Source organism: Pseudophryne corroboree, chromosome 2 (assembly GCF_028390025.1).
Source record: "Pseudophryne corroboree isolate aPseCor3 chromosome 2, aPseCor3.hap2, whole genome shotgun sequence".
In the NCBI taxonomy this organism is placed as follows: Eukaryota; Metazoa; Chordata; class Amphibia; order Anura; family Myobatrachidae; genus Pseudophryne; species Pseudophryne corroboree.
The window spans coordinates 492783608-492811592 of NC_086445.1; the positions used below are offsets into that span (position 1 = coordinate 492783608).

General features: G+C 43.0%; 1 protein-coding gene and 1 non-coding gene across 3 annotated transcripts in view; one reads left to right on the forward strand and one right to left on the reverse strand.

The window, feature by feature from the left end:
* Positions 1 to 2892: 2892 nt before the first annotated feature.
* LOC135030582 (ras GTPase-activating protein 4-like) overlaps positions 2893 to 27985 on the reverse strand; it is a 450090-nt gene continuing 424997 nt past the window's right edge. For both annotated transcript variants that reach the window (XM_063953945.1, XM_063953944.1), the window contains exons 16-21: positions 23839 to 24008; positions 22309 to 22446; positions 8713 to 8848; positions 5439 to 5559; positions 4932 to 4990; positions 2893 to 3261 (exon numbers count right to left, since the gene is read on the reverse strand). In XM_063953945.1, the coding sequence (XP_063810015.1) occupies positions 3131 to 3261; positions 4932 to 4990; positions 5439 to 5559; positions 8713 to 8848; positions 22309 to 22446; positions 23839 to 24008 (755 nt within the window). In that variant the 3' untranslated portion in view covers positions 2893 to 3130. The remainder of the gene's footprint in view (positions 3262 to 4931; positions 4991 to 5438; positions 5560 to 8712; positions 8849 to 22308; positions 22447 to 23838; positions 24009 to 27985) is intronic.
* On the forward strand, positions 17890 to 18005 carry LOC135054151 (U5 spliceosomal RNA). The gene has a single exon (XR_010243392.1). It is a non-coding gene; the product is annotated as a U5 spliceosomal RNA (small nuclear RNA).

Here is a 27985-nt window from a genome sequence, read left to right on the forward strand (position 1 = left end):
CGCCTGCTTCCAGCCCAGCTTCCAGCAGTGTACAGCTTCTCTTAAAGGGCCGGTGTCCTTTCTGCAGTTTACCACTCTCCACCGGTATTATTATTTCACCGCTCTCAAACTCCAAACTTAATCAATCACCTGCTTCCAGCAGTGTACAGCTTCTCTTAAAGGGCCGGTGTCCTTTCTGCAGTTTACCACTCTCCACCGGTATTATTATTTCACCGCTCTTAAACTCCAAACTTCATTATTATTTCATCACTCTCAAGTTCGTTTATTATTTAACTGGTTCCAGCCAGTATCCACTCCGTACCAACAACAGTCTGGTTCCAGCCAGTATCCACAGCAGCCGTTTTATCTTCAGCAACCCAGCCTTTCCTGGAACACCAGCTGGTACGATCCTGGGTTCTCTCCATTGCTACAGTCAGGTCTGGTAAGGACTTTCCAACTAGAAGATTATAAGAACTGTCTCACTCTACCAGTGCCTGTGGCCCTTGCCACCCTGTAGTACCCAGGAATTGTATTTATCCTCTGTTGACTTTTATGTTTCCTTTACTGCTGCTGTGTTACGGAGTTTGTCATAATAAACATCATTGACTTTTATCCTGGTTGTCGTGGTCACGCCTTCGGGCAGTTATTCTACATGTTACTTACATGTCTAGGGGTCTGATACAACCTCCCAGGTTCCGTTACATCTCAGCCCCTACAACTGAGGCTGCCTCCCGTCAGCTCAGGCCCTCAGTTGTGACAACCGGGAGTAGACAACTGGGAAGCAGACTTCCTCAGCAGACTCGACCTGCACCCGGGGGAAAGGGGGCCTTCACCCGGAGGTGTTCCGGTGGTTGACACCTCGGTGGTGATATCCACAAATCGACATGATGGCCTTTCGACTCAACAAGAAGCTCAAGCTGCATTGTTCCAGGTTGAGATTCCCACAGGCAGTGGCGGCAGACGCCCTGACAACTCCGTGGGTCTACCAGCTGGTGTACGTGTTTCCTCCATTTCCTTTGATCCCAAGAATTCTAAAAACTATAAAAAAGGAAAGGGTTCAAGCAATCCTCATTGCTACAGACTGCCCACGAAGGGCCTTGTATGCGTTTCTTCTCAAGATGCTGCTCGAAGATCCGTGGCCTCTACCTCTTTGCAAAGATCTTCTGCAACAGGGCTCGTTCGTCTATCAAGACTTACTGCAGCTACGTTTAACAGGATGGAAGTTGAACGGCTGATTCTAGCCAGGAGAGGGATTCCTGACAAGGTCATCCCTACTATGATCCATGCCAAGAAAGGGGTAAGCTCAAAACATTACCACCGTATCTGGAAGAAATATGTCTCTTGGTGTGAGAGCAGACAATATTCTGTGGAATTTCATCTGGGATGTCTCCTGCTTTTTCTGCAGTCGGGAGTGGATGTGGGCTTACGCCTAGGTTCCATTAAAGTCCAGATTTCGGCCTTATCTGTTTTCTTTCAGAAACTATTGGCTTCTCTCCCTGAGGTCCAGACGTTCTTGAAAGGTGTTCTGCACATCCAACCTCCCTTTGTGCCTCCCACGGCACCTTGGGATCTCAATTTGGTGCTGCAGTTCCTCCAATCGGACTGGTTTGAACCGTTACAGGAGGTAGACGTAAAGTACCTTACGTGGAAGACCGTCACACTGTTGGCCTTGGCTTCAGCAAGACGTGTGTCAGAGTTGGGGGCATTATCTTACAAGAGGACAGATCTGAACTCAGGACTCGTCAGCAATTTCTTCGTAAGGTGGTGTCCGCGTTTCACATAAACCAACCTATTGTGGTTCTAAATGGATTAGTACCATGGTGAAGTACCAAAGCTCCCAAACCGGGTGGGAGAGTGCTGAGGTTCCTGCAGAACTGATTGACCAAACTGAAGGTCCTCAGAGGCCAAAGTATCGAACTTGTAAAACTTAGCAAACGTGTTCGAACCTGACAAAGTAGTTGCTGGCAGTGCTGTAAAGCCGAGACACCTGCTCAAGAAGAATCCACCGACCTAGTAGAGTGGGCCTATACAGATTTTGGAACCGGCAAGCCTGCCGTTGAATAAGCATGCTGTATAGTGAGCCTGATCCAGCGTGCAATTGACTGCTTTGAAGCAGGACAGCCAATTTTATTGGGATCATAGAGAAAGAACAGCGAGTCCGAATTCCTGTGACGAGCTGTTCTCTTTATATACACCTTCAAAGGCCTCACAACAAGACTTTGAAGTAGCAGAGGTGTCCGTAACAACCGGAACCTAGTATCCCCTAGGACGTAAGAGAAAATAGGATTTTAATTAGCTACCGGTAAATCCTTTTCTCGTAGTCCGTAGAGGATACTAGGGTGCTTCGTTCTTCCAGCACTGTTACTTGGTTAAGTAATGTGGTTTGGTTCAGCTGCTGCTGATCCTGTTTACAAGTGTTGGTTAGCATGGCTTTCCTCTTGTTATGGTTGTGCTGGTTAGAATTCTCACCACTTTCCTTTCTATATCCTTCGCTCAAAGTATGTCCGTCTCGGGCACAGTTTCCTAGACTGAGTCTGGTAGGAGGGGCATAGAGGGAGGAGCCAGCACACCTAATCAAACTTCTACAGTGCCCATGGCTCCTAGTGTACCCGTCTATACACCATGGTACTAAATGGATTCCCAGTATCCCCTACGGACTACGAGGAAAGGATTTACCGGTAGGTAATTAAAATCCTATTTACCAACGCCTAGATTTGCATGCACTATTCTTCAGTAACAGATAGAAAGTAGCTCTTATGGACCGATTTATGGATCAGCCCGAATGTATGAGAAATTAACCTTCAATTTTGTGACATTTGGAAAGCGGTCCCACAGTGAAGGCATGCAAGGTGGAAAAAGACACACTTTTTTTCTTAATTTTTATTTTTTTTGTTTATTGAAAAACAATAGAAAAAAAATAATATAGGGTTTATTTCCCTTTTACTTAAGATGGATCAGTTTTATAAATTAAGATGAACTGGACAATCTGCTTTAACTGTTTTGTTTCCTTTTGGTTAATATTTTATTACTTGCAACGTAAGTATACTTTTCCAGCGCAGCAGAAGGTGCTATAGTCTAATAAACATTTGCAGCAGAAGTACACTCAATATTGTCAGTAGTAGTACAACCTTACTGTTTTACGACAGCCTATTTACATTTCCAATAAGTATTTTTTTTCCTGTTCAGCTATATCTGGAGAATCAGATAGAAAAGATTCATGAGCAGTTTCGAGGTCTTGGAGTATCTGGAAAAGTTCTGTAGCACTGTCTTTCCTTTCAGGATCTAAAATATAAAATATACAGCTATTTTTTAAAAAGTTGTGTAAAGTAACGGTATAACAATATAATCATGTCAAATCGTAAGTATACCCTCTTTCATATCTATATTTTACATAACAACAGAACATAATTAACAATTATCTATTCCTCACCAAGCTCTAGATCAGTGGTCCTCAAACTCTGCCCTCAGTACCCTAAACAGGTCATGTTTTGCAGGTCACCCAGCAGGAGCACAGGTGTAGTCATTACTCACTGACGCGTTTTAAAACATCTACAAGTGAAGCTCATTATTTCACTTGTGATTTTGTGATAAATGGAAAACGTCAACTGTTTGGGGTCCTGTGGACCGAGGTTGAGAACCTGTGCTCTAGATCAGTAGTTCCTAAACTCTGTCCTCAAGGAGAACTAATGGTCCAGGTTTTAAGTATATCCATGCTTGGCCACATATGACTTAATCAGTACCACAGTCAATATGACATAACCATCTGTGCTGAGCCATAGATATCACTAAAAGCTGGACAGTTAGTATGCCTTGTGGACTGAGTTTGGGAACCACTACTCTAGATCAGTTTTTCCCAACCTCTGTCCTCAGGGCACACTAAAGGGCCCTAAAGACTGGGCGACACGCTGCCGATACATCAGACGGGTGGCGCGGGGGGTGTGACGGGGGAAGTGAAGTTTCTTCACTCACCCGGCGCCATAGCGCGGGGCCATTCATCGTTGGTGCCTACACACTGCACGATATGAATGAGTTCTCGTTCCTTAATGAACGAGAACATTCATATCATGCAGTGTTATCTGCCAGTGTGTAGGGCCCTTTACCGTCCAGGTTTTAATGATATCTATGGTTAAGCACAGATGGTTAAATCAAAATATCTGAGGTACTAATTCAATCACCTGTGCTCAAGTATGGCTTTTCTTAAAACCTGGACTGTTGGTGTGCCTTGAGGACTATGGTTGGGAGTACCTGCTCTATATCATAGGTTCTTAAACTCGGTTATCAGGATCCCAAACAGTGTAAAGGGCCCTACACACTGGTCAATATATTTGAAAGATATGAACGATAAATCGTTCATATCTTTCAGTGTCAATGCTTCAACGATGAGCGATGCGCGTGCCCGCAATCGTTCATTGTTGAACGATCATCGTTTAAACATGCTAGTCAATTTGGACGATATAGATGTCTGTGCTCTCATATCATCCATAGAAATTGTCCAGTGTGTAGGCTATAAATCGTTGGCAAAAAAATCGACCACCAATAGTATCGATGGTCGATAATATCTCCAACATCGCCCAGTGGGTAAGGCCTTTAAGTTTTCCAGGTCTCCTCACCGAACCACAGGTGAAATAATTATATCTGCCTGTGCATCTTTAAATAGTGTCCGTAAGTAATGACTACACCTGTGGAAAATGTAAATAATAGACTTTTCTTTGTCATTATTTAACAAAATTGAAGTCCTGGCTTATTTTTTTTTTTTTTAATACTTAATGAAAAAATACAAATGATTATGGTCATGTAAAATGAATGCCAGAATGAAAATTAACTTGGATTATACACCTTCAATTGGTAGACTGGTAGCATCATAACAATAAAACCTATAGTTACAGTTTGAGCTGATAAGCAATGACAACATTCTAATGCATTATGTACATGTACAGTACTTAATATCATACCTGAACTTGAATCAGTCTTGCCGATATTATCATGCTGTGTCAGTTCCAAGTATTTTTCCCTGCAGATATAATAATTTCAAGTCATTTATTTAGATATATTTCCACCTATACAACTATATTTTCTCAAAACCTGCCATTTTATTGTCTTTCAATCACCTGTCAGTGATTTATACAAAACTATCACAAGCCCTGCAATTTAGTCATACTGACAAGCTAGAACAGATTCTAGGGAGATCGCTGATCCCTGTGTTAAGCGTATATCGACCATGTTCCTTGTTCTTTTAGTAAACGGCAGTTGACCTTGGATACCACTTGTACTAATTGCTGATTCATCTATTTACAAAAATGACCTTTATTTTACATCTAGAAGCTTAATTCACCGTTCAGTGAATGCATCGCACCAGACGTCGGCCACATGAATAATAAACCCCTTTGGATGCAAATGTACATTTAAATATCATGTACACACCACAGTATATATCAGCATTTGTCATATTTAGTACTTACTTCATCAGTTCTCTCACTCCAATCAGATGTTTGAAAATGAGCTGAGCCTCAAGATCAGGATTCAAAAGATCATTCCAATCCTGTAATGTGACTTCATGCCGGGTTTTATCACAGCCAGCAACTGTTTCACAGAAAGTTAAAATACAATATACAATAATGTGTTTTGCAATTTTATTTATAAATTCAAAAAAAGCAATTGAATGGCTATTCATTTTTTTTTATTTGTTTTTGTAATGAGACGTGAGAGGGGCATGTTGCCATTGTAACAGCATAGACACATATCCAATGGCCCTACAACTTGTTTCCTTGCAATCTCACCCTTTGGGGCCAATTAAATTGGTTTACCCTGTGGCTAACACAAGGAGGCGCAAAATGGTGCAATTCAATTGTTGTTCCATTTAGATGCTCGATAGCCACAGGAGTGACATTTCTTCTCGCAGCCTCCCGAGGTAAAGGAATATCAGCCTCACAATCTAGCTGTTTAGCCTCCGGATGACATGCAATCCTAAATTGCTGCAGCTGTATAGCGGGTTCGTTACTTAGATCTCCCACACTCCGGGATGCAGATAGTGACGTCACTGTGTCCAGCGTCCTACAGGCCATGACCAACGCGTTTCGGCATCCAGACTTCATCAGGGGGAGTTCACACATCTGAGTAACAGACCCGCTATACTGCCGCAAAGGATTAGAACCGCATGCCATTGTGAGGCTGATATTCCTTTACCTAGATGTATGTGAGCTTTTACTTTATAGTAAATGTAGTTTTGACTATTATTCACTTTGGGCACGTCCCCTATTCTATTTTCTTTACATGTTATATATAGGCTTGCCATGCTATCCCTTTAAATCAGGACACTCATGAATTACACAGGGACTGTGGCTGACTTTAATCAAGCCAGCATTTCACTTTTTTTTTTTTTTTGCCATAGAACCTGTTTAACGGGATAGTATGGTAAGCCTATATAAAATAAAAGAGCTTTTGTGCACAATATTAAGGAATGGATCTATAAAATTCCAGCAGAGACATTGTTTAATCTTCCAGAGTTCTCCTGTGAATACCATCAAGTTGTGATCTTTTCACAATACAACTTCCTGAGGGTATGGCTTAGTGACAGAGAAAATGTGTGATCTCTTATTTTAATTCATAGTGTGCACAAAGGGATAACATAAAGCATACATTCTCAAGCTGGGTCCTCAGGACCCAAAACAGTACATGTTTTCCGGGTCTTCTCATACAGTAAAGGTGCATACACACTGCAATATTTTATTCAGTATCACTCATTCTCCCCCTTCTGAGCGATATTGACTAAAAGTGTGTATGCCGCAAACGACGGCCGATGCGGCTGTACATGCAGGTCAGTTTTGGCTATTTTGACCAAAACTGCATGTATGGGCCAGCCGCGGCGTGATGTCACTGAGTGATATCGTTTGTGGTATTGCTCATTGTGTAAGCACAATGTCGGGCTGCCAGGGAGGGAAGGGAACACACTGTACAATATCGCACAGTGTGTACCCACCTTAACTCTATCAAAGTGATTCTCAAACCGGGTACTCTTGCTGGTCTGAAGTACAAATGAAATTATGTGCATGGTAGTGGGGAACAAAATAATTGAAGTTGCCCAGTAGAAATGAATTCATGGGAGAAATTAATTTGATGGGAGGGTGTTATATCTGTACTGGAGTAGGTGCTTAAAGAGACATTGGGACTGGGAGGTATGAATTCGATTGAGCGCATGAACTGACAAGGGTTAGGCATTGAGGGTCAGGAAACACTGATTATATGCGATATAGTCCTTTACCAAAATCAGTGTCATGATGACAACGAAACATGACTTCTAGTACTACTTTTAAACTAAAAAAACCCCATAAAAACAAACAAGTAAAATGATCAGTAGTAGTCTTCCACTACAATTATATTTGCCCCAGTTTGTAGAGGACCACCAAACTCATACACTCGGCCCTAATGTGGTATCATAGGAAGAACTTGTGTGTACAACTACAAACCCTAAACGGTTCAAACCATAATATAAATTATTTGGCCCTCAATCCACTTGATCAATGGAAAACGGAGAAGCAGACGGTTTTGCATGAAATATCAATTATTTCACTACCTTACACAAGACACTGCAAAAACTCTAATCCATGCTCTCATTATATCTCGCATTGATTATTGCAATAGTCTTCTTATTGGTCTTACCAAAAAGAGACTTTCACCATTACAATCAATTCTGAATGCAGCTGCAAAGTTAATCTTCCTCGCTAGGCGTTCATCGTCTGCAGATCCTCTCTGTCAGTCCCTCCGTTGGTTACCTGCATTCTACCGTATTCAATATAAAATACTTTTACTCACACACAGGGCCAATAACCAAACTACACCAACGTACATCACTTCACTTATCTCAAAATATCTCCCAACCCAACCTCTTCACTCTACACAGATCTATGTCTCTCCCACATTCATTACTCGCTCCCACTCATGATTGCAGGACTTTTTTCGGGCTACACCCACTCTGTGGAATGCCCTACCACGTACAATAAGACTGTCCTCTAGTCTTCAAACCTACAAACGTTCCCTGAAAACTCATCTCTTCAGACAAGCTTATCAAATTCCAGAACCGCTCACATAACCTTCATAAGCTTTCCTATCCGATTATATCACCACTGTACAGTCCACACATATCTTCCACATGTTTTCTCTTTCTTCACTTTCCCTTCCTCCTGACCCTGGTTCATCATTGGTGTGATATGAGATGCAGCCCACCGATAACCTTTGCAATCTGGTGGACAACTATGCAATAGATAGCACCTATCCTAGTGGGGTGGTATTCATGTGACCGCCGGTCAGCTGACCGACAGTCACATGACCTCCTCCACCAGCCCGACGGGTCACTGTCCCGAACGTCGGCATGCCGACCAACAGGGACTATTTCCACTCGTGGGTGTCCACGACACCCATAGAGTGGGAATAGAACCCGTGTCGACCGCAGGTCGCCACCGAGCCCGCAAGGGGCTTGCTGCACTCGCCGGGATCCCGGCGTCGGTAAGCTGACCGGCGGTCAGGAGACCGCTGGTCAGCCGTACTACACCCTCCTAGTGTATCACTGACTATCTCCATGTAGATTGTAAGCTTGCGAGCAGGGCCTTCCTATCTTTATGACTTTGTTATTACCCAGTTTTGTTTGAGCATTGTGTACAATTGTAAAGTGCAACAGAATTTTATATAAAAAAAACTGTTGTTAATAATGAAAAGCAAATGTTTCCCTATCTGTAATACCTCCTTTGTCCTTCTGGTGGCAGCAGCTCCATTTCTCTCCTTTGAACACCCCGGGATGATAGGAACACAGCATGTCAGTGTTGTTAACGCAGACCTTTCGCAATGCAGACAGCCATTGATTCAGCTCATTAACGCACTACAATACAACCACACATTTATAAGAACATTTGTTTGAGTTTAGGATCAGTGCTATTACTGCATGCGGTGCATTAACAAACATTTTAATATTGCTCTGTTCTAAGATTTATTCTCCTGGAATTTGTGTTTATGATAATGCATAATTTACATCCCGAGAGCCACTAGTGATGACTTTCATATACCAATACCGGGTAATGGAAAAAGTAGTACACTTTATGGACAAGTAACTGGATCTATTGGCAAGTGAAGTTAAATGTACTTGTCCCCTGTCACAAGCAGTGTAACACTGTATAAAGTGCTAATAACATTAAAATATGGCTTAACATGTTGCAGATGTAAAAACAGTGTGGCCGAAGTACATGCTCTGCAAATGAGTACCTAGGGCTTGATTCAGCCGTAGACGCAGTCCCGATTCGGTCGCTATTGGGCGATGTTTTAGGGACTGTGCTTGTGCTGGAGGCGCAGTGCGAATGTGCTGTGATGGTGCTGCTGCTCCAGTCACAGTGTCTTGATCACAGGCATTTTGGGATGTGACGGGGAGCATTGCAGAAAATGGAGGCATGATATTTTTGAGCGTGCTGAAGTCAGCGGCTACATCTTTGGACACAGCTACGCTGGCCTAGGCATCATAGTTGTGTTGGACATTATTATCTCAGAGTTGCTCAGAGGTCTGATGCCGCGACCGATGGTCGCGATGTTGATCCACTGCTGAGTCTTTATACACATGATGCCTCCTGCGGCATTTGCATATTTTACACAGTCTTTGCTTATGAAGATGCGTTGGCGGTGACATTTGCATCCACCTCTGAACTAGGCCCTTAGTACCTGCAGAGGAAGTGCCTATGGGTGACACTTGTTTGGGGGCGGCACTTGGATGCTTGTGTTGGCACTCTCAGCCCAAAAAGTACCAGTAACTGCTAAATATTTCTACTGTACTGTACCATGTGCCAGCTTGAATGGAGTGTAAATGGGTAGGACATGCACATACTGCTTCTGTAACCTGATCTGCTTAGTAAATATGTACACATAATAAAAAATAAAAAATGTCATAGTGTCTTTTTCTTTATTATTCTGTTAAATTGGCTATTACCCTCACTCCCAAATCCGCCCCTGAGCACTACCAAAGAGGCTTTTGCACTTTGAAATTGAGACGGAGAATGATTCCATGTGATTTATCCATCTGCAGCATTAATAGCAGTGCTTTCATTAAAGGGAGCCTGTCACCTGATTTATGGAAAAATACTTTACACGGAATACATACGATTTACTGGGGGGCGGGATGCCGGCCGGCCATATCCCGACAGCGTCATCCTGCCCACCAGAATTCCGGCAGCTGGGCGAGCGCAAAGAGTCCCCTTGCGGGTTCGCTGCACTCGCCATGCTGTGGGCTCAGTGGCTCACCAGGATCTATGGGTGTCGTGGACACCCACAAGTGGGAATAGTCCTGTTTTTCCGGGATTCCGCCTGGTGACATTGCCGGCTGGCAGGATTCTGATGTCGGTATCCTGACCACTGGAACTGGCAAACTGAACGGATCTCCTTTACAAAATTGTTAGCTTAATCTAACCTATTCCCCTTAGCTCCATTTTGTAGGTGCAAGCTGTATAAGGTTCCACACTTTATTATATTACATCTCCTCAGATCACAAGTGTCAGCTCCTACTGTATCTCCAGTTTGGCTCTACTGTATGAGCCAAACAGTAAATCAAGTTGAACAATATCTAAATATATATATATATATATATATATATAAAAACATCAAAATATAACTTACAATTACGTTCAATCACATCGTATTAACTTACAGTACATATGTATCATATAATATTAATACAGAGCTCTTTAATTAGTGTTTCCTAACTCCACCCTTTCACCCTATTTACAGTCCAGGATTTATGAATAGTTGTGCTTGCATATAGATACTTCATTAGTGTCACAAACATTGATTTAACCTTGTGTGCTCATGCGTGGATAGCCTTCAAACCTTGACTGTTTGTTGGGGACTGGATTTGGGAACCCTGGTGTAAGAGGTCTATTTATCATTTCTTATTGCTACATGCTGCAGAGATGAATGATTTTAGTGCTTATGGATAAACAAAACTGTTGCTGGGACAGCAGTTCAGATAAGAGTATGGTGGTCATTCCGAGTTGATCGCAGCCAGCAACTTTTTGCTGCTGCTGCGATTAACTAGTACAGGCCTATGGGGGAGTGTATTTTAGCTTAGCAGGGCTGCGATCGCTTGTGCACCCCTGCTAAGCTAAAAAAATTTCAAGCAGAAGTAGACCAGCCCTGGACATACTTACCCTGTGCGATGGATCCAGCGATGATGGGCCCGGCTTTGACGTCACACCTCCGCCCTCCGTTGTCCTGGACACGCCTGCTTTTTACTCACCACTCCCCGAAAACGGTCTCCAATGGTCCGGATCCGCCCTGCCACGCCTCCTTCCTGTCAATATTCTTAGCGGTCGCTTCTGCGACCGCTTCCGTCGGTAGCTGCAACGTAACACGGCGACCTCTGTCGCCGGGCAACGTCACGCATGCGCACAGCGGCCGCCGTGCATGCGCATTCCGCACCCGTTCGCACCGCAGCAAAAAAACGCTGCGTGTGAACGGGTCGGAATGACCCCCTATGTCCTAATGCTGGCCATACACTTGTGCGATTGTATGCGATGTGATATCGGGCCCGATTTCCCTTGAAGCTCACCTTCGAAAGTGCTTTTTTGATGTATTCGATGCACATATAATCATGCGATTTATCGCATGCTCCTTACGACCAGAAATCGGTTGATCGAATGCGAGGGGAGGGGAGTGTCCAGGAAGTGAGCTAAATACTTCACAGATCGCACATCGCAGTGCGATAAATCAAATGTGGTAAAAACAGCGTGCGACCCGATAAATATTAAGCGCAGCACATAAGATTTTGAGACGCGAGATTCGACCGCACAGATGCCGTCAAAATTGTAGGATTGTACCTGACATCTCACAACTGTATGGGCACCATTACAAACACTACACTAAAGTGATAGTGATCATTATTGTCTAAACCAGTGAAATCCTCCATGTCTGCATAGATTTTAGACAGGGCCGGTGCTAGGGGCCTGGGACTCCAGGTCGACAACAAAAAGGTCGACACACCTTAGGTCGATGCCAATTGGTCGACACACCTTAGGTCGACATGGACAAAAGGTCGACATGAGTTTTTTATGTTTTTTTGGTGTCGTTTTCTTCGTAGAGTGACCGGGAACCCCAATTAGTGAACCGCCTCCCCTCGCATGGCTCGCTTCGCTCGCCATGCTTCGGGCATGGTGCCTTCGCTTCGCTCGGCACAGATTACCGTTCCAATCGTAGTCCACATGGATCGTTAAGTATGAAAAAGTTCCAAAAAAGAAAAAAATTGTGAAAAACTCATGTCGACCTTTTTCCCTGTCGACCTTTTGTCCAGGTCGACCTAAGGTGTGTCGACCAATTGGCGTCGACCTTTTTGTTGTCGACCTGGAGTCCGGATACCGGTGCTAGCGTGTTCGCCCCTGCAAACTAAATTTAAGCCCTCCCATATTTTACAAAGGGACAATGCGCATCAAAAAAAGGGCTGTGCTCTCACAAGGAAGTGGTGTAGCCACACAATAGTACACCCATTTCAAATTACACCACACAGTAGAACAATCTTAATCACATTACCCAGCGCATAATAGTGTTGTTATTATTATTATTACCAGTTATTTATATAGCGCACACATTTTCCGCAGCGCTTTACAGAGACTATTTGCCCATTCACATCAGTCCCTGCCCCAGTGGAGCTTACAATCTATATTCCCTACCACATGTACACACAGACACATTCACGCTAGGGTTAATTTTGTTGGGAGCCAATTAACCTACCAGTATATATTTTTGGATTGTGGGCGGAAACCGGAGTACCTGGAGGAAACCCACGCAAGTACGGGGAGAATATACAAACTCCGCACAGTTAGGGCCATGGTGGTAATCGAACCCATGACCTCAGTGCTGTGAGGCAGTAATGCTAACCAATACACCATCCGTACTGCCCCTGTAGTGTTGTTGATACACATAATTTCCCCAGTAGTGGTGCTGCTTATACACATAATACCCCCTGTAGTAGCACCACTTATACACATAATACCTGCTGTAGTAGTACCAATTATACACATAATACCCCTTGTAGTAGCACCACTAATACACATATTACCTGCTGTAGTAGCGCTGCTTATACACATAATACCTGCTGTAGTAGCGCCACTTATACACATATTACCTGCTGTAGTAGCGCTGCTTATACACATAATACCTGCTGCAGTAGCGCCGCTTAAAGACATAATGTCCCTAGTAGTGGCACCGCTTATACACATAATGCTTCCTGTGGTAGTGCCGGTTACATAAAATGCCCACAGAAGTGCCACTTATACACATTATGCCCCCCCACACACATACACACAAACAGATACATAACTGTAGATACACAAACACACATACACATAGATACACACACATACTGTAGATACACACATACATACACATAGATACACACACATACATACACATAGATATACACACACACCCACGTACTGTAGATACACATACATACATACATACATACATACATACATACATACATACATACACACTGATATACACATACGCTTTCTCACTCACTCTCTCTCAAATTACCATCTGGCAGGATTTGTAGCAGTTTTTGTCCTCTGCAACCTGGTCTCATGTAGCCCTGCCCCTCTGTGCCGTGTAGCTCAGCTCCGCCCCATTTCTGGGCTAGACCATGGACTGTGACATGGAAACTGAAGATGACGCTGTCAGTGGGGCAGGGGGAAATTTCAAGCTGCCGGCGCCGCTGCCTGTCAGTGTGACAGGCACAGCAGCCAGCAGCAGCAGGGGGCACAGGTGCATGCAGATCAGAGAGAGTGCCTCTCCAGCCTGGCGCCTACCTGCTTTGCATCCCTTTGCTGAGCGGGTAGCGCGGGGCCTGGTTTTAGACTTACAGATGTGTCCTAATACATCTTTGCTGCAGTCGCTCCAAACAGTCCCTCTCTGCATACCAGGACCCATGAGATATTTTTTTCATGTCTTTTTACCCAAAAATGCTTCTTGGTTGCAGTGTGATGCTACTAGGATGCGGTAGGAGAATGCTGATTAATTGGCTATGCAACACTTGTATATCTGTGTGTGACTGAGTCCCTGTTCAGTTTTGTGTTTTGGGTGATTTTGCATTCGATTTACATTCAATTTTGCATTTGGAGATTTACTAAAGGCAAAATCGAATGTAAAATTTTATATAAATCCAAAACCTACCCAGATTCCACTCAAAATCTAATACCGGCACAACATCTGTACTTTCACATTTACTGACGGTCAAATACAAAATCGAACACAAAATCGAATGATAAATCCCCCAAATAACATACAGGAGATTTTAGCATCTAAACAACATTATTTCTTTATCATCCACTAGGGGTCACTGGAGTACTCTTGGGATATGGACGGGCGTAGCCGAACAAAGGCACTGAATATTCAAATTTAGGACCCTCCCCCCCCTCCATATCCCCAAGTACCTCAGTGTACTTTGCCAGTGTTTTTTCGGTGCTCACAGATGAACATCGGCTTGTGGCAATGGCCACTTTTCAGAAGATTTTTATTTTTATTTTTAATTTTTACACTTCCCGTCCCAGTTTCTGGAAAAACTTGGGTCCGGGATGGTGCCGCTGCAAGGCAGCGTATGGCGTGTCGGTCCTCACAAAGAGCACCCTCACAGCCACAGGCGCTATAGGGCAGCGCATGGCGTGTCGGTCCTCACAAAGAGCACCCTCACAGCCACAGGCAGCCACTGTCTCCTGCAAGCTGAACGGAGCTTACAGAAAGAAGATCCGTTACAGCCAGGATGAGACAAAGAGCTGGAAGAAGGACTGAAACGGAGCTTACAGAGAGCTCGTCACAGCCAGGATGGAGCAAGGTATGGGTGTCAGGGCGGTCAGCTCACGCTGCCGCCCTGCTGTGTGAGTGTTATACTGTACAGGGAGCTGGCCGCCGCTGAGCACGCCGCTGACGGGTCCCGCTGAAGTAGTAAGGACCACTTCTTATATATGAAGTTCCACCTCACTCGTACATGACTCTCCCTGCGCTGAACTAAGCAGAGCGGCCGCACGTCACTCAGACGCCGGCCGCTCTTACTGCTCTGATGGCCCGGCACCGCTACATAAGCAGAGCGGCCGCACGTCACTCAGACGCCGGCCGCTCTCACTGCCCTGATGCGGCACCGCTACACGCCGCCGACACTCTCCGGGCGCTGAACTAAGCAGAGCGGCCGCACGTCACTCAGACGCCGGCCGCTCTCACTGCTCGGATGGCCCGGCACCGCTACACGCCGCCGAGACTCTCCTGGGTACTAAAGAGTGGCCGCACGTCACTCAAGGACGCCGGCCACTCTCCCAGTGAAACACCGCAGACACAGGGAGACTGTGTACTGCTGTAGGAAGGAGCTTCCGGTCAGCTCCCCGGCGCTACATTCAGGCTCTCCTGCTCTCCCTGCACCCGATCCCCGTACGCTGCAGGTAACATGGGGATGCAGGGGGGGGAGGGGGAATAATACCCATAGCAGCAGCAAAGGCTGCATGGGTTCAAAATAAACAAGCAGCGCAGCACTTTAAACAATGTACATGTGTACTGTGATATATGTTTCAGCACGTTTTATATATATAATATATAATGAAGCTTTTGCTGGCAGAACTGTCTATAATATCAGTATGAACTGTGATTATATGTGTAAACACTTTGTATATATATATAATATATATATGAGGCTTTGGCTGGCAATGGGTTAGCAGTGGCATAACCTATTGCACGTTTAACCATGTTTTCTGTTATTTTTGGTTAAGGTTGCAAGATAAATACACTGCAGGCAGTGCTCATATTAATTGACTAAATGCATATATTTTACTGTATCCTACACCTGGGTTATCACTGTATAATAGGCTATTAAGCATAGTAACTGTATAATAGGCTATTAAGCCTATATTAAAACTGCAGCAAGTAACCTGTACTGTGATTTTCTGTGAAAGCATGGCATGACGGCCATTTTAATCATTGCTGGTTTTCCAGTTATAATTCCAGACCATACACCTCTACTCCACAAGGAGGCGCAGGGGTGTTAGTGGGAATTTTTTACTTCAGGATAATCTAGAACATTCCTGCCCTACATCTTTAAGCCACCAGAAGGCGCAGGGGTGTTAGTAGGAATTTGGTTCGGGTTTCATGCCTATGTGAACTGCTTTTCACATAAAGAACACTTTAGTTTCCTAATAAATATGCTGTTCAGCAATAACATATATATATATAGATATATATGCCATATAATAATGTTATTAAGTCGTGCAAGTGTCTGTCTGTTGCCTATTATGATGTCTGTCTACATAGCAAATAAGGCTCTAGTGCAGACTAAAAATGTTAACATTGGCAATTCAAATTAAAACAGCGGTAATCGGAGTCTCAGAATAACTCCGCCAGCGCTAACAAAAGACAATCTTTCCAAAGTGACAATTTTCCTTTGGGTACCAGAGTGTTTATTTCACTAGTCTTATAATTTAATGCACGATTCTATGTCAAATCTCACACCGATAACTACAAGTGAGAAGGGTACATTAGTCCAGCATTCAGATAGTGCGGGGTTTTGGACAACCATACATAATCGTTTCCAAAAGGACGCGATCCGCCATTGGTATATGCGTTTCTGTCAAACATTATAAAAACCACAGATACATTTGGGTCACTAGAATCTATGTATGAAACCATGCCGATCACGGTTCAAAAAAGCTGCAGAGTATATCTGTAAAGCTTCTGCTAACGCCGGTTATTTTCATTGTCGCTAGTTAAGCGCGACAAGGCCAGAGCTTGTTTGCGCCTGAATTTGATATATGTGTAACGGCATTTTATCCCTATAGGATATTCTGCCATTAGCGCATACAGTATACTTGTAACGGTGTTTTATTCCTTTATAAGAAACAGTCACGCCTTGTAACGACAGGACGTTACAGTCAGCAAGCCAGTGGTTTGATGACCTCTTTTACAATTGTGGAAGTGCGTCTTTTCATGTTACATTTGCGAGGTTTCATGACTTCAACTCATATATGTCTCAGCTATTTACAGCTTAGAGTACAAAACTGCTTCTGGCGAACGGTTTGGCAGGTTGTCATTTAGTCTTTGCTGGTTTATAAACCAGGCAATAGTACGCCAACAGAGTCAAAGTTACTTATTCCCCTCTGTTTGAGCAAAATCAAACAGCTCCGTTGCAATATCAATCAGCAAGTCATTTACTACAGTTAGAAAATGGATTTTCTGCAGTTAGTTTTTGCTTATTGCAGCCACAAAATTGTATAATTGCATTTGATCTTCACAATGCGTATTTACCCAGTCCGGTTTCTTCATCATAGGTTCTAGCGTTTGAAAATCGCCACAACCATTAACCATTTCATTTATACCGTTGCTTATCGCTTCCGGTATTTACCAAAGTGATGTTGGAATAATAGCTCATCTCACATAAGAACTATGTATCAACAAAGTTCCTCTATCTTGCGCTACTAAGTTATACTGCGGTAGCAGATTAAGTTCGAAAACAATCACATCTAAGTCTGTCTAAACGATGTCAATTCCTAGGTAAGATTATAAATACGGTAAATCAAAGACTTTTACCTACTACACCAACAAGAACAAAAGTACACGCACACTAGCGGTACATTGGTGTATTCAATTATTAAGAATAAAGATGTGTTTTCAATTTAGTGCACCACCCTTCAATCGCGTTTCCCACAGAGGGACAAGGGTGCGTATACTCTGGACGACAGTCACAGAGAGTCAGGATTTGTAGTTAAAATCAACGCAAAGGTTCTAAAACACGACAGATTCCTGTCGATAAAGGTACTAGAACTCTGTGCATTTTACAATGCAATAGATAAATGTCCTACATCTCTGTGCATTTTACAATGCAATAAATGATTCGCTTTCAGTCTGACCAGGGATAGACTCTGGTTTCTCTTCATAACAAATAAATCTTTCGTTTTTTACTAAAGATTTCTGTGGAGAGGAACAACCGTGAGTTTCATGTAATTTTGTTTTTTCATGCCTGGCTCACGCTGCCCTTAAGCAGTCAAACAAAGCAAAGGCAGTTGCATACTCAACAACCAGTGAGAACCAATAAGCCGCATGGCAAGGCGGTAGGTAACTCAAATCTTCAATGGCTCAGAACGCTATTATGTGAAAATGTCAAGACATCAATCCGTGAGTGGACATCTGTTAGACAGGCGATCTCAACCGTCAGGGTTTGGATCTTAAAAACTGGACATTAAATCCAGAGGTGTTTCATATGTGAGTCCACAGAAGGGGGTTACCCTCAGGTATACATGAGGGCATCTCGCCACAATTACAAAAGCTCAGTATGTGTACATCACATTCATGGGGTCATTCAGCATCGTGTATCTGGCTCCACCATTGTCCGCTTCTTTCTTCGTTGCCAAAACGGATCAGAAGACAGTTCGTCACAGTCATACTGGTGGTATCTCATGGGTTTCAGAGAAGTTTGCTTCTCGAATTTTCAAGGAATACTTGCACACGATCTTGGCCCGCTCATAATACGTCCAACCTGTTACATCAGGGAACGTTCTTTTACCCATAGTTACCTATGTACCTATTATCTATGTACCGCAGCTGCGGTTGACGGGGTGAGGGTTCAGACCGCCCTCTTAAAAAAATAGAGCATTACAGTATCGGTTATATACCAACCATGTCACGAAATACTAAGCCGCTTAAGGCAGCTCATGACCAAAAAAAAAAAAAAAAAAAAAAAATTTCGTGTGCTTACATAGGGTGTAATCCTCGGAAGTTTCCAACATCATACTTCAAGTACCCGTATTCTGTTAAACAGGATGGGATGGCAAACTGCGTTCATCTGCACTAAGAGGGCAGGTATCTGTGTGGTAAACTTATTTTCAAAGCGTTTGCCTCTATTTGCGTCTGTCAACATCTTTCTACAAGGTGTCACCAAAGTTCAGACTCTATTTATCCCACCTACAGCGCCAGGCGATTTGAGGTTGGGTTTAGATTTTCTTACAGTTTCATATTTTGGAACCCTTTCAACAAATGGGGATTAAGTTTCTCACTTTGGAAAACATTTTTCTTCTAGCCTTGCCTTCGGCAATGGTGCTTCGACAAGGGGTTTGTTTTCATATTTGGGTGCCTTGTATTCCAAGCCACCGTATTTGAGTTTTCTCATGACAAAGCAGATCTTCGGACGAAATCCGCTTTCGTATTCTTCACATCAATATACCAATAGTGGTTCCTGTGTGGACAGCACATTCTAAAATTCTGAATGTGGTACACGCGTTACGCGTTTATATATGTACCGAACGTCTACAGTACGTGATATGAATACGTTGTTGTTATATATGATACTGTAAACTGGGGTTAGCCAGTTTCTCAGCAGACATTATCCAGTTGAATAATAATGACTACAAGTCAGGCTTACTTTAAGGCTAAGTTACAATCGCCTACGTCAGTAATAGTTCATTCCACAGGTTCTGTGGGAATGTCAGACCCAGCGGGTCGTGGAGAGTCTACGACGCGGCTACATAGCCTTCAGTGCACCACGTTTGTGCACGTTTACACGTTATAAATGGTGGCGCCATCAGCATTTAGCTTTGGCTGCCTACTGTTACAAGTATCAAACAGCTCTCCCGCCCACGAGGGAAGCTTTGGTACGTCCCAAGAGTACTCCAGTGACCCCTAGTGGATGATAAAGAAAATAGGATTTTGGTACTTACCAGGTAAATCCTTTTCTTTGAATCCATAGGGGGCACTGGACGCCCACCCAGAGCAGTTTTACCTGGGTTGTTTTAAGCTCAAGGGAGCTTAGTGAACAAATTTAACTTGGATGGTATTAAGCTCAAAGGAGCTTATGGTAACACATTTTCACCGGTTGGTTCAAATTATAAGTTCTATCGGTTAAGCTGTCAACTTTTTAGTTGACAATAAGGTTACGAGTCAACTTTGTGGTTGTCCGTTATGTTATAGGGATTCTCCATTGTCAACCTCTCTATATCCTGTTCGCTCAGTAAAAAACACTGGCAAAGTACACTGAGGTACTTGGGGATATGGAGGGGGGGGAGGGTCCTAAATTTGAATATTCAGTGCCTTTGTTCGGCTACGCCCGTCCATATCCCAAGAGTACTCCAGTGCCCCCTATGGATTCAAAGAAAAGGATTTACCTGGTAAGTACCAAAATCCTATTATTCCTTAAACCTTCATTAAGATGCCTATAAAAGTAGAGATGACGGGCGCTATGCCAATGTTTTTGACGTTAAGCGCATGCGCCAAAGTCTGCTAGCGATGCCACTTGTAGCATTTACCTTTTATGCAGAGTGATTGACAGTCAGGCACAGTTTGCGTTGATGGGGGAGTGGTGGCAAAATGCAGATGTGTTGCTGGGTGAGCCTGTCTCTGCCATCTCTGCACAGGATGCCATGCTGCACAGCTGCTTACTTAACTGAGCTGCTGATTATGGAAGGATGTGCGTGTGCGCTGGGAATGTGTACACAGTTGCTGTGCCTGTGTGATTGCTGCAGCTGGGCGTCTCTGTACTTTCAGGGCTGCTGTTTTTGTTTTGTTTTTTTACTAATTTCACACATCCTCAAAGTGGACAATCACAGTTGCAATGGGCTGTAGTTATGTTATTGGCGGTCAGGTCACATTACTGACAGTTACATCCCTCCCCACTCTAAATCCTGACAGTCGTCATGCTGACTAGCAGGGACTAGTCCCACTCGTGGGTGTCCACGACACACCATACAGTGGGAATAGACCGCTGGGATCCGCAGTGGTGGTAACGCATACCCAACCCGCTGCAATAGCCATAATGTCTGTCAAGGAATCAGGACAGATATTGATAATACTGTACAGGCTCTATGGGACAGGTCCAAATGACATGATTGTAGATGTTTTATCAATTTTAAAGAAATCAAGAGGATCTGCGAAAATACATTTTATATATATATATATATATATATATATATCAAAATATGTACTGTATGTATTTGTGTATGTTTGTTCTTCATAGGCTCCTACATGCCTTCAAGGATCTGGACCAAACTTGTTACACGTATCTTTCATTATCCAACTTAAAATACTGTTTGTGTGTCTGTCTGTGAGGTCATGCTGTGATGTCATAGTGGTAACAACTGCCTATAACAGGACTTTTCCACTGCTGCCCTGTCTCATACTCATCCAGAGCCATAGCAACACACAGCTCAACAGCAGTAGGCGATATCACCAGAAAAGCTACTCACATAAGGTTAGTGACTGTAAAAAGTTAAGAGTAGCTTAGCACAATGCGGCGGCAGACTAAAGGCCCGTACGCACGGTGAGATTCGGGCTATGCCCGATTCTCACTATGCGACAGGTGCGGGGTCGGCACATAGTCAGTATCGCAAGCACATAATGAGTGTGCTTGCGATACTGACTATGTGCGATTTTGGCTAAGTGTCAATTTTGACTATCTCTTCTATAGAGATAGTCAAAATTGACTTGCCTGCACAATTGTACGCGGTTGGACAGAAATGATGCAACTGCAGTGGGCGTCCCTTTGCTCAGGTTAGCTTCTGCCCATATTAGCATATAATCGCAATTGTGTAAGGCAGAGGTTCCCAAACCGTCCAGGATTTCGGTACATCCATGGCTCAGCACAGATGGTTAAATCATATTGACTAAAGGTGGGTACACACTAATAGATATATCTGCCGATCAATTGATCTGCAGATATATCTATGGACGGATCGGGCAGTGTGTTGAGCATACACACTGCCCGATCCATCAGGGACTGACGTCATGAACTGGGCGGGCGTGTACACACGCCCGCCCAGTTCAGCTGTCAATCACTGCCGGCTGCCGCAGCATGTGTGCGGACGGCCGACCGCCCGTACACACACAGCAACGCGCCAATATAGCGGTAGATATGTTGCCCATCGGCTGTGCTGCTGGGCCGACGCGATACGTCTGTGAGCGACGGAGTTCACAGACGTATCGCCCGTACACACTGGCCGATGGACCCGCAATATATCGGCCGTTCAAGAGACCAGCCGCTATATATCTGCTAGTGTGTACCCACCTTAAGGTGCTAATTAAGTCACCTGTGGCTAAGCATGGATACATTTAAAACCAGGACCGTTGGGGTGCCTTGAGGACCACGTTTGGGAACCTCTGGTGTAAGGCGAAATAATAACCACATCTGAATCAGACCGACCATACCTCACTCCCTCCATATGGAATCTCACATAGGGAGCCAAAAGTGAACAAGTATGTAGAAAATATTTAATTACCTTAATAGGTATTAAGACACTATATGGGTACATTCCTATCATTTGGGATACATAATTATAATGTTTACAGTACCTTACACTGCAAATATAACGCCTCCAGGCTGCTAGATTCATCTGTGTAAATAATTTGCATTACATTGGAATTGCCAAAACTTTTCTCTTCTACCTTCTCCAAGGCCCGGATCCTGGACAGCGGTATGAAGGAACTTTTCTGCAACATACAACAACCACATAGAAATTAACATACACCTTGGGTACTGCTTGCAATACTGTACTTTAGCAGGATATGATTTCACACATACATGTGTCATATTCATACATGACATCTTTGCTTATGAGGAGTTACATGACAAGGTCTCTGTATGTATCTTTTGTCCACCCGAGCTTGCGCCCCCTGCCCCCAAACCCCCCAAAGTGTAAGCATAAGACTAATACTAAAGAATCCCTCCAGACAGAGTGGTCCGACACAATATTTTTTGTCAGTATTCTCCCCTATGTGCCAATAGTTCAAAACCACAAATATTTTTCTTTCACTCCCTTTTAGATTTGACAGCACTGCTTACACTCTTGTGCCTCTATGCAGTATTTCTACAGAACTTATCTGCTCTTCTATCAAAGTCACTTAGATTCCGCGTGTCCTCCCTTCCAATATGCTTCTCTTGGCCACTCTCTCCTGCAGTGATCCTCCTCCTTCTTTACAGCTCTCCCCCTCCCAACCTACCTTCAGTCTCTCCTCTCCAACACCCATCTTATTTGCATTCCCCTCTCTGGCTCAAGGTCTATCTTCCTGCTCTCCACAATCTCCCATTCTCTTTTCGTGCTGCCCAGGCGTGGTTCAGCTGTGGATTTAGCTGTATTTGGATGTCTCTGGCTCCTGGCAGCATAGTCTGCAGGGAGCTATTTCATTTTGGCTCCAACCATTAGCTGCACTAGCATGTGGGCACCTAAGTCTTAGCAATGGACTGGACTCAGTAATTGCCTGGCAGACCGCTTTTGAACACCTCTGATATAGAGAGAGCTATGAATCAGTAAATATATAACATTATAGGATTATGTCGGTATCTCCACAGCACTCCCCAGAACCTCCCCTTGCCTCTTAGCACAACACCAGGGGGCGGTACCACCCACTATGTGAATCACATTTTATCATCGTCATAGTACATGTGGCTTAAGCATATACTGCAAAGTAATATACATCTAAAATGCCAAAGTCTGCTTCATGTCAGTGAAAACTCTACCATACTTCTCACTCACTATGATCTATGTCACTTAGTACAAAAGGCTCAGCTTCAGCTCGTTCCACTTATTTTCCAATTACAGATATCTGTGCTGAATCCATTCATGGTAAGAAAAGAGTCTCTTTTTGCATTCCAGGAATTCATTCATCACAGGTTACTTCAACATGAGAATAAGTGGAAGGAACAGAACACAGCATTGTATGCTGGAATAGGTAGGATGTAATGGGAAGTATAATACTACTGGACACTTCCTCATGATAGAATACATTCACATAATTTACAAAAATTGCATAAAAAAATACAGATAAGAAATGAAAAATAATGTTACTAAAAATAAAATAAAATCAGATTTTCACACTTTTTACCTTGGAAAACTGAGTCTTTGCAAAACTCAATGCGTCAACAGATAACGAGAGGAAGAGCTTTTTGAAAGATGACGTCAACAAGTATCCTTTGCACTTTGTTTTGTAGACCATTAACTGACCTTCTTTTACTGTGAGACTCTGTAGATTCAGTGCCTTCTGTAGGTCCAGTTCTGTAACAGAGTCTCTTTTAGAACAAATATATTCATGGTAACAAAATATTAATCCATGACTTCATCTTATATTGCTGTTCATATGGTCTGTATTTGGGTTTAACCCTTTGCTAGAAAGAGTCCCACACAGTGTGCCCTAGCTCCCCGGGTTGGGACTGAAATGCCATTCGAATGGGATGCCGGCAGAGAGAATGGCTTAAAACTACACAAAAAGACTATTTTCTACACATGGGGGTGGTGGTGTTGGTGTGTGTTTGGTTGGGGGGGGGGGAAATGGGGGATTACAATCAGGATCTCCCCCATATTATGTCAAATAAAAAATGGTGTTAGGCGTTGTTGGGCTGATTATTCTACATATAAATTGTGACAAAGAAAATGAGCAGAAATTCTTTTTATAATTTTTAAGTATAGGGTTTTTTTGTGTGAAAAAACACCATAGAATCCTGCTGGCTACAATTTTAAGACAACTTAATGGCAACTGTTAACAACAACTTAATGGCAAATGTGTACTGTTATTTAATTTTCATGAAATTTGAATTAAAAAAAAAGCTTTACCCATTTTAAATGTGTTCTTTGATGTGTTACAGTGTGCAAAAAGATTACAGGTTGAGTCTCCCATATCCAAAATGCTTGGGACCAGAAGTATTTTGGATATCGGATTTTTCCGTATTTTGGAATAATTGCATACCATAATGAGATATCATGGTGATGGGACCCAAGTCTAAGCACAGAATTCATTTCTATTTCATATACACCTTATACACACAACCTGAAGGTCATTTTAGCCAATATTTTTAATAACTTTGTGCATTAAATAAAGTTTGTGTACATACACACAATTCATTTATGTTTCATATACACCTTATACACACAGCCTGAAGGTCATTTAATACAATATTTTTAAGAACTTTTTGTATTAAACAAAGTTTGTGTACATTGAGCCATCAGAAAACAAAGGTTTCATTATCTCAGCCTCACTCAGAAAAAATTCGTATTTCGGAATATTCCATAATTCGGAATATTTGGATATGGGATACTCAACCTGTAATAGTATTTTTTTGAAAATACTAAGTGTTCTGAAAAAAATCAAGAAAAAGGAAACAAGGTAGAAAAACAAAACAAAATCAGCAATATTGATGTTGGAATGTGATGAGCGCCAGTGTCATCAAATGGCCTCAGCATTCAAGGAGTTACAACGATATTGGAGAGATACTCTTATAATTGAAACTGACTATTTCTACCCATACTCTGTCTGTGAATACAGAGGCCTCAGCCTCATTTGGGATACACATAATGGGCTTGAGGCATGGTTGAAAGTAAAAACTCCTATGACAGTGTATATTTATTCAGATGCAGAGCTGTGCACATCTTGTGGTTTTCTCACCCTATATGTGTATGCTTGGTTTGCTACTGGCCATCATCTACCGTATATATGGTGCAAAAGGTATGCATGGAAACTGGCATATTTATGCTTGTGCCCTATTCTTCATAGCACGCAGTTGTGTCAACACAGCCTCACTGAGCTTTGTCTCCTCAGTCATATATGTAGATGTGATTGAAATGCACATGAATCTGCATCATCCATAGTTGCATGTGCTCAGTTCTGTAGAAATGTGCAATAACTCACAAAATTCACAGGCATGCGGTCACCTCAGCATCAGCCCTAAGAAGATCCTAAGAGAACTTTCTAAATTTATTGGGGGGAGATCATGTCAAACATATCTTATTTACTTTTTTGACTGGGTGACTAAAGTAATAGATAAAGGGAAGGGGGGGTTAAATATAACGAATCTATAATTTTGTAAGGCTTTTGACATTGTCCCACGTCGCAGACTGTTAAATCAACTCAAAAGCTTGGGATTGGATAATAAGTTGATTGAACGGATTGCAGGATAGAAAATGGAGAGTTGTGGTAAATGGAGTGCATTCACAGGAGGTAAATGGTACCTGCGGAGTACCCCAGGGTTATGTACTTGGGCCAGTGATTTTTATATCTTTATTGGTGATGTTGGAAATGGCATTTAAATGAAAGTATGCCTTTTTGCTGATGACACAAAGGTATACAAAAGGGTAGACACACCAGGAGGGGTAAAATAAATTATTGATGATCTAAGTAGACTAGGGGAATGGTCAAAAGCGTGGCAATTAAGGTTTAATGCCAAAAAAATGCAAAATCATGCACTTGGGTCTCAAAAATCCAAAGGCTAAAATATAGTATTACAGGTTGAGTATCCCATATCCAAATATTCCGAAATACGGAATATTCCGAAATACGGACTTTTTTGAGTGAGACTGAGATAGTGAAACCTTTGTTTTTTGATGGCTCAATGTACACAAACTTTGTTTAATACACAGTTATTAAAAAATATTGTATTAAATGACCTTCAGGCTGTGTGTATAAGGTGTATATGAAACATAAATGAATTGTGTGAATGTAGACACACTTTGTTTAATGCACAAAGTTATAAAAATTATTGGCTAAAATGACCTTCAGGCTGTGTGTATAAGGTGTATATGTAACATAAATGCATTCTGTGCTTAGATTTAGGTCCCATCACCATGATATCTCATTATGGTATGCAATTATTCAAAAATACGGAAAAATACGATATCCAAAATACCTCTGGTCCCAAGCATTTTGGATAAGGGATACTCAACCTGTAATGGCATTAAATTGGAACCTATTGAGGATGAAAGGGATTTAGGAGTCACTATTTCAGATGACATAATGGCAGGGAAGCAATGTAACAAAGCAATGAGGAAGGCTAGTCAGATGCTTGGTGCATAGGGAGTAGTATCAGCAGCAGAAAGTAATAATGCCACTGCATAGGTCATTGGAATACTGTGTCATCTAGAATACTGTGTTCAGTTCTGGAGACCATATCTCCAGAAGGATATTAATACATTAGAGACTGTACAAAGAAGGGCATCTAAAATAGTGCATGGCCTACAGCACAAAATTAACCTGGAAAGACTAAATATGTATAGTTTGGAGCAGAGAAGGGAAAGTGGGAACTTGATAGAAACTTTCAAATATATCAAGGGTTTCCCGATTGCGGATGCGCGAATCACCGGAAAATTGCTGCAGCTGCCATTTTACTAGTGATTTTAGCAGCTCTGTAGCCAGTACTGGCCGATAGAGCTGTAAATATAATTAATGGGGTGGCGGGTGTGTGGCCCTCCCTGGATCTAGGGGCCTGTGTGCACTGCACACCTTGCACCCATTATAGATACGCCAGTGAAGAGAAATATTAGAACACGAGGACATGCGCTGAGACTGGAGGGGAGGAGGTGAGGAGGTTCAGGGGAAATTTGAGGAAAAGTGACTTCAGAGAAAAGGTAGTGGACAAGTGGAATAGCCTCCCATCAGAGATGGTAGAGGCTGACAGTAGATTTAAACATACATGGGATAGACATTAGGATATCCTTACAAAGAAATAAGGATCAAATAGGGTTTGAGATAATATGGTTAAAAAGGGGCAGAATAGATGGGCCAAGTGGTTCTTATCTGTCGTCAAATTCTGTTTCTAAGAAAGACACCTTTGATTTCTGAGCATCATAGTATTAATGCAGTTACCTAAAAATCATGAGGCTGATTTATATGGAATGTCTGTGCAGAGACGTCTCTTACCTAAATGACATGCGGTGCCGCACCCCCTGAGTGTTTCTGCGCGCCAAAAGTGAGCGACCCAAAAAGGGAGTGTGGCTTCACATTGTGATCCCCCATTTTCTTCACATGGGGGTCTGGGAGATGCGGGCTGCCCCAGAGACTGCTGTGCTGCAGTGCCGGCTCCTACACTGTGACAGGAGCCGGATGCTGCAAGTAATGCTACAGTGCAGCACCCGTCTTTTGTCACTGAGCAGGAGCCGGCATTTTGGTGGCACCCAGGTACGGGCTGCACCCCCCTTGTGACGCCACTGTGTCTGTGTAATAGGCACGAGGCTCATATCTGTGGCTTGGACATAAAAATCAGGCT